Source organism: Onthophagus taurus, chromosome 1 (assembly GCF_036711975.1).
Source record: "Onthophagus taurus isolate NC chromosome 1, IU_Otau_3.0, whole genome shotgun sequence".
NCBI lineage: Eukaryota > Metazoa > Arthropoda > Insecta > Coleoptera > Scarabaeidae > Onthophagus > Onthophagus taurus.
The window spans coordinates 29,245,398-29,256,075 of NC_091966.1; the positions used below are offsets into that span (position 1 = coordinate 29,245,398).

At 35.5% G+C, this 10,678-nt stretch overlaps 1 protein-coding gene across 1 annotated transcript in view; it reads left to right on the forward strand.

Annotated features, from left to right (window-relative positions):
* The first annotated feature begins 9,299 nt into the window (after window positions 1-9,299).
* Window positions 9,300-10,678, forward strand: part of LOC111416328 (ras-GEF domain-containing family member 1B-like) — a 116,704-nt gene continuing 115,325 nt past the window's right edge. Inside the window, exon 1 of the mRNA XM_023048312.2 lies at window positions 9,300-10,669. Within this exon, the coding sequence (XP_022904080.2) occupies window positions 9,515-10,669 (1,155 nt within the window). The 5' untranslated portion in view covers window positions 9,300-9,514. The remainder of the gene's footprint in view (window positions 10,670-10,678) is intronic.

The following is a 10,678-nucleotide window of genomic DNA, read 5'->3' on the forward strand; positions in this document are numbered from 1 at the left end:
AAGTCAGCTAGAATCACGCCCGTATTTAAGAAAGGTGACAAGTCCTTGGTAACCAACTATAGACCAATTGCTATTCTATCTAATTTTGCAAAGGTATATGAGCAGATAATTTTTAATACAATTTATCGTCACACACAATCATATGTATCGCCTCACCAACATGGTTTTGGTGCCTAAACGCTCGACAATAACTAATTTATGTTGTCTTACCCAGTACGTCGCAGAGGTAATGGATGTTGGTGGACAAGTCGACGTAGTTTATACCGATTTTGAGAAGGCCTTTGATCGCATTGATCACAGTATGTTGCTACAGAAATTGAGCTATTTTGGTATGTCTTCTAATTCATTAAATTTGATGAAATCGTACCTTGCTGATAGAGTATGTCGTGTTTTTTACAATGGAATTTATTCCGACGGCTACTCACCTACATCTGGAGTTCCTCAAGGATCCAATCTGGGACCGCTGCTATTTGTTCTATATATAAACGATTTATTAGACTCGCTTACCTGTCCAGTGCTTGCTTATGCTGATGATTTGAAAATTTTTGTGGAGGTCAGATCATTGGATGACTCTAGGATGCTGCAGAACAACCTGGACATTATTCAGAAGTGGTGCAATTTCAATGCCCTTTCTTTAAGTGTCAGTAAATGTACTTATATATCATTTACAAAGAAGTTAAATAAAATCGACACAGCTTATATTGCGGCTTCCATACCTCTAACAAGGGTCTCTACGGTGAAGGATCTGGGAGTGCTGTTTGACTCAGAACTTTCTTTCTTGCCCTATATTGAGGAGATGTGCTCTCAGGCTTGGAGAACTTTGGGTTTCATACTGAGGATCATGGGTCGATTTGCTGATTTTGGTACCCTGAAAATGCTATTTATGGCTCTGGTGATCTCTCGCCTCCAGTATGCCTCTGTAATATGGTACCCTATTTACACGTCACAACAGCTAATGGTTGAGAAAGTCCAGCGTCGATTTCTCAAATTTTTGTCATATCGTATGGATGGTCAATATCCGCCTAAAGGAGTGAACTACTTAGATCTACTGCATCACCACAAGCTTCCTTCTCTGCAGGATAGAAGAATGGTCCAAAGTGCCTCGTTCTTGCAAAAGTTGATGTGTGGTGAGATCGACTGTGCGTGGTTGTTGTCGCGAGTGAATATAGTGGTGCCGCGCATAAATTCTCGGTCCCATTTGTATTTTTATCCACCTTTATGCAGAACAAATGTCAAAAAAAGGGCGCCTATAACACATATGATCACGAACATGAACGAAAAGTGTAGAACGTAAGAACATGAATGTAAGCTGGAATAAACATTGCATTTTCTGTCTCTTTTCTTGCCTCTTTTATTTGATTGTATTATTATTTAGGTATGTATTATATGCATTTTGATTTCACTTGTAATTATATTGATGTACAATTTGTAATAATTTGTATATTTTTTGTATTTTGCCCTTAATATGGTGCGCTGTTGGGCAATAAAGTTTATTATTATTATTATTATTATAACTCAAAAACCGTGATGACTAAAAAAATTCTACGTGTACCATTGGATTCTACGTGCAAAAATCTATTAGAACCCGTTTTTACGTTTCCGGATAGCCGAGACACAGGAGGTGTCTGAAAATCGTAAATTTTGAAACACTCCCTGTATATCAAAAACGAAGAGGGCTATGAAAATTTGGTTTGCGCCATTGTAGGTTTCACAAAAAAGTAGCTCAGGTTCGCGAAAGCCGCAACTTTCTATCTGTCATAATAACTGAGATACCCTGCAAACCTATCGAAATCTGGACACCCTGTACAGTCAACATCAACAACATATTGGTTACATAAGAAAATTTTCGAGAAAAATTACTTTAAAGTTTAATTATTTCAAATTTGTATAACGATAAAAATAGCAGTAGCCATGAGTAACTGTGGTAACCAATTATTCTAAACAAAAGCTTTTTGAAGTGTGGTGGCGCGCCATCTTGTTGGAATAACTGCCATTGGAATTGAGTTGTGACAACATTATCAGGATGAAAGGAATGACATCGCTTTGAAAAAATTTAAACATCTCTTTCCACTTAACGTTTCGTCAAATCTTTTGCGGATATTGGGTGTGCGACTTTCTTGGTTAATTTGGATTTTGGGTAGCGCAATACCGACAACTTTGTCTATTTACTTGTCCACTCAATGTAAATGTCCCTTCGTCGAAAAAATTATGTTTTTCACAAAGTCTTCGTCATTGTTGCAAAATTGTTGTTGCAAAAACTACGATTCATTGCTCGTGAATCAGGTTTACTTTATGGGAATGATATTTTGCGGGTTTTAAAATTTTATGAACCGTTAATTTACTAATGTCGAAATTAAATTTTGTTGAACGTTCCTTGCAACATTTACTAGGCCAGACTTCGAGAGATGGCCATGCTGTTTAAATTTAGTCACAGCTAGGCTCACCATACTTTGGCTAATGAGTTAGCGATCAGGATATGTTGTATTAAAGAGGTCAACTACTTACTAAATCAGTTTTTGACACTTAGGAAATTGTTTAAAATAATTGGTTACCATAGTTACTCATGGCTACTCCTATTTTCATCATGTCAACAAATCTGAAGTAGTTAAACTTTAAAGTAATTTTTTTCGTTAATTTTCTTATGTAAGCAATATTAATATTGACTGTATTAGATTCAGAAAAAAATCTTCTTTCATATTTCATAATAAAAATGGGGGACTGTTATTTGAAAAAAATACCGATGACGTCATAACTCGCTTAAAAATGGCGGAAGAAATTTAAAATCTACACCAAACAATTGCAAAAAATTTAAATCTTTAGACCCGTTTCAGGGATTTTTCCATAAACCGTTTATAATGATTTTATCGCCTATATCCGTTACTTTACGGACACACTGTATAGATTGTTAATAGGTACTGTATAATTATGACATATAAAATTATTATGTACAATGTTCAATTTCTCAAGAATCAATCGCCAGAAACAAAAATATTGCGAAAACTACGATTTCTACGATATGAATCAACAGAAAAGAAATACTACAATATCAAGATAAATCACATAAAGTACTTTTGTTGTGGGATGAAGAGCCAGGACGAAAACATAGAAAAATTTTACTTTTAGTGGACAACTGTGCTGCTCGCTACCATCAAAATCTATTAATAGATTAAAGAGTAAGAATAGTGGGGGAAAATTTGTATTGTTTTTGTTGACTTCCATTGGAATTTCCATCATTCGACCAACAAAGCGTGAGCTTGGAATACAGTTAGTCAAAATATAATTAGAAATTGCTTCAAACATTCTGATATAAAAATTTTGTATTTGATGAAGAAGATGATTGACCGTGGCTGAATGCTACATCGAAACAACAGTACTAGTTTTGATACTGATTGGTTGCAAAGTCATGTTGGTGATCCATCTGCAACAAAAAAATTACCGGATTTGGAATATTTCATTGATGTTGATAAAGATCTCATTAAATCGGAGAAAGCTAGCGATATGGACATCACCAATGGTGTTTTAAATAAAGATCAAGTCGATCGTGCTGAAGATGCCTCTGAATCAGACGACGAATTGGAAAATGCACCTTTATCTACTTGGAAAAATGGTATGCAAGGTAACAGTCATTGAATACATGACTCATTCTGAAAATATTAGTGACGATAGTTTAAACTCGGCATCAAATGTTGAACATTCTATGTGTGTGTTATAATAAAAATAATGCTTTAAAACCAATTCAACTTATTCACTCCAATTTTTTGACTCCTATTCAGGGTTGTTGATTATCCAAATAACTAATACTCTTCTGTATCGACGACATGTGCATTCTCTTAGTAATTTATCTTTTTTATCTTTACCACTTTTTACTGAATTTACTGAACACTTTAATTTCAGGTTTGAAATTATTTTCGGAATTAGTTATTCTGAATTCATGTTGTATACTTGAAAATAAAACAATACATTTTCGTATCTTAGGTATACCTGGATGAAAGTTAACTTATTTGTGAACAGAAATTTCGATGAAAATTGTTCTCTATGATAAGTGCCAACAATAGAGTTTGAAAGATCTTTGTCTAATAAAAATTCCGCTAATATTATACTGAATATACGATTAGAATTCTTCAAAAAATCTGCTAGTTCTTTTACAACACGTTTTCCTTGATCCTTTTCAGGAATTTGTCCGATCTTATCCAGATAAATGTCGAAATTGCTACAGTAATATGTTTTGGTATCGCACAGTGAGCATATTTTTATTCTATACTAGCTGTACCCTGCGCATGTTGCTACGCCACCAATTAAAATAAATTTGAAGGAAAGACATTACGCAAATATTCAATTCATTTTGAGTCATTTTATTGATTATGTTCATTTGAAAGAATTGTGACATTGCAGCGTTTCGTTTCAATTCGACATTTATTGAAGTGCTGTGGAATACACAATATTTCGTGCTTGAGGTGTAGATTGACCAACTGCTTGTCGCTTTGCAATGCGTTTGAATTTATTAGATGTCAATCAGCAATCCGAATCTCACAATGTATCCAATCCAATTGAACCGGCTGTTCACACACGGATGGAAATGGTAATATTGACGGTGATCACCAATTCGCTGAGGAATCAGCATTCGAGAATTGTCGAAAACTGGTCGTACCAACTTAGAAACCTTCGTGGGCTCATGCACAACAACTTTGCTAAAGATCATAACATGATCAAATGCATAGTTTACGATTCTATAAAGGACATACAAACAAACATTCATTTTTATATATATATATAGATTTCCCTGGTTTTAACGGCATATATAGTACCGCTCAAAAGTGTATCATATTTTTATGTAATGTGTGTAACTTTTTCTCGAACATGTTTTGATCACCAGATTTTATAAACAAAATAATTTATCAAAATAACGCATAATGGCAAATCCAACAATCGTAAAAACACAAGCTATTTTGAAAGCTCTGAACTCTGAAGTACTCAGTAACAATTTTATGTGAACACTAACTTAATACTTAGTGGATGACAGTCTTACATCTACGGGCTATGTATTCTATCAAACAGTCTATGGTCAATCTTCGCCCACTCTGCCTGCAGCTGCCGGATCTTTTCATCGGTGGATGTGCCCGAACGCCTTTCAGCTTGCGCTCCAGAGTGTCCCAGAGCGGTTCGATGATGTTGAGGTCCGGGGACTGTCTGGGCCAGTCAATTAGTTGGAACACCCAACCCCGATCCATGTTTTTGCGTGCCCAGGTAAGCATGTCAATCTCTAGAATGTCTCTGTACACGTGGCGGTCCCTTATGCCCGGAATGGGGTCGAGGGGCGCCATTCTTATTTACTTTGAGATTTTACTTTTCGACTTTTATTCGTCAAAAGGTTACGTGGATAAACACACCGTGGGAGTTCAACAGATTTTGGAGCAATATATTTCCACGTACGATTACAAATCGTTTCACTTCGGATATCATCATCTGATTCTGACCCAGTAAATATATCCGCTTCACTATCTTGATTTCCGGTTCCACATCGCTTATGCTACATGATTCTTGCTCTGAAAACTCATCGTCTTCTTCATTTCTGGAAAAATCACTAAAATTCGTAGTATTTTCTATATTTTTGCATTGTGACGCAATTTCAAAATTAGTGAATGATACAATACGGTCTAGTAGTCTATAGTTTTGTTGCATAACATCTAATTCTCTGTGTGAATATCAAGATTTAAAATTCGTTGTGGTTATCACTTAATTAACTGTTTATAAATGATCATTATATTCATCAATGCAAGAATGATGAACCTGATCAACTGCCATAATATGTGTATGTTTTAAAATAAGTTTTTAAAACAAGTTTTATAGATCTATGACTGAAAATATATTTTCTACTAACAACATTTCTTACATAATAATGATATAAGGTTAATAAAACAACATATATCTATGTATATAAAGCTGTGTGGAGCTAATAATAGTAGGAGTGTTACTTAAGTGGCAATCTTTACTTGAGCCGCTTCGACGAGACTCCTATCATATCTAAGGCAAAGTGGTAACTGTCCTGGTCGAATCAGTTTGTCTTTGTCTAAACATAATTTATAATTGTTGCCGCCATTTACTTACATGATTTCAATCATGCATTGCTGATGTCATAGGAAGACCTTATTCAGTGTATCTCGACTCAGTTGATTAAACCATCAGTTTGGTACTGAAGTGTTTGTATGGCATTAAAACAAAACGATATCTAGTACATTAGTGTCACGACTGTTAGGAGGTTGACACATTATTTTTATTGGAGTATTTGCGAAATTTAAAGCGCTAGCATTTTTATTGAAGTTGTTATCGTTCTTATCAAAGTGCGGTTTTGCGGTATCCTGTTGAATAAAAATAGTTGTACGATGATTAGACCGAGGCCATTTAGCTTCAATTGCAGCCAGAAGTTTATTCACTATCAGGTTTCTGTATTCACTTGTGGTCACAGATTCAATGACTTTCGTTTCTAGAGTCTCAGCTGGACGATTTTTACTTCTACGTTTGGCTGGTTCTTGTTTCATAAATGACCAAATGCCTAATTTCCCATCAAATCAGTGATTACAACCGTATAATTGTCCCACCGTGGTCGAGCAACAGCAGCCAAAAACATAACCTTTGCGATGAATCTCTTATTTTTGCATGTTTGATAAGGTTCTATCTCATCGTGAGCAAGTTAGTACATGTTCGATTTTTCATCAACATGAGTGAAGTTTGTCATATCCTTAAAAATAGGTGCACCAACAGCGATGTTATCAGAATCAAGTATTGCCAAGCAGAAGTCCAAACGCTGAAATTTGTTGCGATCTGTAAGGAATGGTTTTACTGCGTTGGAGTGGGGCTTAATCAATGTAGGTTTAATTTTACGGAGAATTGTGCTTTTCTACATCTACGGTTTTTCGTTTCCTGCCAACTTTTCCAGGATACTGAGCCTTCACGTAAGCATTGCTGTCCTCGATGCCAAATTCGACATATAGTTTTCTCTGACGCAGAATATCGAGCAGCTGCACTTTTATACTTACCTCTAGTGAATAATGGTACACACTTTCACGTTCCATTATGTGGACACGCCGGTATTTTACAAATGGTAAGACGAAACAAGATTTTTAAGTATCCACATAAACCTTAAGTTGATGCGTTCAATTTTTTTACAACATACAAACACAAAAAAATTTAATGACTGCAGAAGAGGCTGCACTTTTTATCGAACTATGTTTCAGTTTACCGTTGTTTTTTGTGAATACCGCTATTAGTGTGAAAAACGCGCGGGAAGTGTTGCGAAAAACCAATTTATTACAATGTAAGGTTCATTCTCTTCCACAACACTTAAAAAACGGCGACGAACTAAATTACTTCTTTTCGGAAGCTCAATGCTATGGCCACTGTAGGATTGATAATTTGATTAATGACTTTTGTAAGGCAAAATTTGGTCCTGGTGTTTTCTCATTTAAGTTGGTGTCTTAGAGTGATATTTTAGCTGAATTATGCTATTAAATTTATAAAAATGGCTTCTCCTGTAACTTTACCTCATATAACAAATATTATTAATATTTGTCTATTAGAAGGTGTTTTCCCTTTAGTATGGAAAAGGTCCACCGTGATACCTGTACTGAAGGTACCAAGTCCAAACAAATACTCATGCTTAAGACCCATAAGCATTTTGTGTTTCTTATCAAAAGTTTTGGAAAAAATAGCTAACAGACAACTGACGGAGTTTCTGAAGGCTGAGCGCATTGTTCTAGTGAATCAGTCTGGTTTCAGGAAAAGACATAGCTATGAAACTGTTCTAAACAATATAGTGGATCATATTGTTACTGCAACTAACTCCAATAGATTGACTCTTCTGGGGATGTTGGATTTTTCCAGAGCATTCGATACTCTATACCAAGACTTGTATCAATATCAATTCTTGACCATATCGGGCTTGATTCTGTCTCATTAGCTTTTTTCAAAAATTACCTTAAAGACAAGATTCAATCAGTCAGGCGAAGTCAAGTGCTTTGGAGATAAGATCTGCAGACCGATTCTTTGCCCTACACTATTTAAAATTTACACGATAAATTTCAATAGCTTTGTTGATTTCTGTAGCGTCCACTATTATACTGATGATACTCAGATTTATTTGTCCTTTTCTGAAGGCCACTTTGACGAAAGCTTCAACAAGTTTAAACGTGACTTGCATGGCATTATCGATGGGGTTCGGGAATATTGCTTAAAGATAAACGCTAATAAGACCCAGATCATTCTGTTTGGAACCCCGAAGTTAAAAGAGAAATTTATTGATGGGTTTTATCAACTGTCGATAGGAAATACTCCTATTCCATTGAGTAAGTCTGTCAAAAGCCTCGCACTGGTCATGGATGAGGCGTTAAACTTTAGGGAACACCTAACCAGTTGATTGGTCGAGCTTATGGCTCGTTAAAGTTGATTTACTCTAATTGCTATAATTTTGACTGGCACACCAAAAAGCTTTTAGCGATTCTCTAGTATTGTCACACTTTAATTTCTGTGGCAGTATATACGGGGCTTTTTTGGATTCCAGCCATCAGGGAAAAATTCAAAAGCTTCAAAACTCGTGCATCCGTTTAATTTTCGGGCAGCAATAAACATACCAAACTGTTAGTAATAAATCTAAAAGCTCAATTTAATTTGAAAACATTCAAACATTTTAATTAGTTTTAAAAAATATTAATTAATTATTTTATGTAATAGATGTGTGATTTTAATGTATTACCAAATTAGGTAAAGTTTTCTTTTTCTTTATACTTTAAACAATAAAGAATGTTCCAACAGTTATAAAATAATTATTACAATTGCAAATTCTGTTAAAAAATTGAATTTGATTAAAATTTTTCAATGAAAAAGGTAATTTTTAAAAGTAAAAAAAAAATAAAATAATTTAATTTCTTTAGTCATACTAGTCGTGACATATCTCTTTAAAATCCATTGATGACTCAATACTTTTCATTGTTATAGCAGATTCTTAAGAACAAACACCGCTTCTGTTAAAATTCTAAACGCAATTGATATACTATGAGAATGGTACTTGTATATAATTTGCAGACTGGACACGTTTTAAAGTAGTCGTGTTAGTTTCATTGAATCATGAACTTGAATCGTGAAAATAATCATTTTCGAAATAATTTTATTTCAAATAAAAAAAAAGAGGAAACCCTAACGTGTAAGGGTAGTTTGTCTGGAAGCAGCTATAGCTTGAACTTATTGAACGGTGCGATGTTATAGACTCCCCCCATCAGACGGCGCTTTTATCAAAAGCATTTTAGTGAGGGAGTGAACCAACCCCGTTGAACACGCCTGAACGCTTATTAGCACGTAGAAATGATATTTACCTTTATACTTTAATTTCGGTTACGTTAAAGTTAGTGCCGATCGGTTTTAAAATGTGTTTCTTACATTTAATGTTTATCGGTGCCGCGCTATTTCGGGTATTAGTTCTGGAAAATCGGAAAACCATGTAAACAGTACTCGATGCAGTAAAAACATGGAAAAGGAAAAACCGAAAATTTTGGGTCCTAAACCCAGCATCGCAAACAAACCAAAACACGTCCCCCCGGTTCCATTATCCAATGAACGATTGAATAAGGAGAACGTGACAAGGACGGGATCTTTTCGAAATAGAGAACAAATCGAACAGCACAAGAGAATTGGCTCAAACGAAACAGCGGTGCCTTATAATTCTAAGACCACACGAGGGGATGAATTGGCGGTGAGAAAACCTTCTAATCTACACGTTCAAAACTCCCAAGATAAACATGGAATTCCAAAACCAAAACTGCCTACTCCCATTTCCGATACTCATTTCGGAGAACAGCATCGATGTGAAAAAATCAGTGATAATCAGTCGACTACAACGACTTATGAATGGCACAAACCCTCATCCGATCATAAACAACCCACATCACCCAGCACAGTATGTTGTAGTATCCTTTCAAGTGCCGCTAACGACTGCTGCGGAATTATTTTAAATACCGGAAAAGAACTCCATGGTAAAACATTAACACACGTTGAATCGTCAGATTCAAATTCGTCTGATTCAGGTGGGTTTAAAGATTTCGTTCAACCAGAAATGTCAAATATGACGAAATCGCATCAAAGAAAAGTGTCGCAACCTGATTATACCGACTGTCCGAAGACTTTTACCCATCAACGAAACGCATCTCAACCCGAAAACATATCAAAACCAAGACCGAAACCTTCGATAAACAACGCTCAAGCCTTAGCCCAATACCTCCCACAAACCGCTCAACATTTCATAACAAAATCATCTATCGACCGAAACGAAGATTTCGCACAGACCATCGCCAAATTTAATCAACAATTTCACGCTGCGGCGGCCATTAACAATAAGACTGAAGACTTTAAACAGAACCCGCGACCAATATCGAAGACACAATTTCAACAGTCAACGAAAAAACTCGAACAGTTATTATCTCAAGGACCAGATAAAGAAAAATTGATGAAGTATGCAGGGATTGCAGTTTCCGATGGAGATACTAGAGTCGATATTGAGCAAAAGATGAAGTTACAGAAACAACTTCAACATAAATTGCATACGGATTTACAACAAACGGTGAAGCAAATACAGGAAATTAGGAGTATTGAGATAAGACTACCTCAAAACCAGGAATTAACAGAGGTAAAAAAA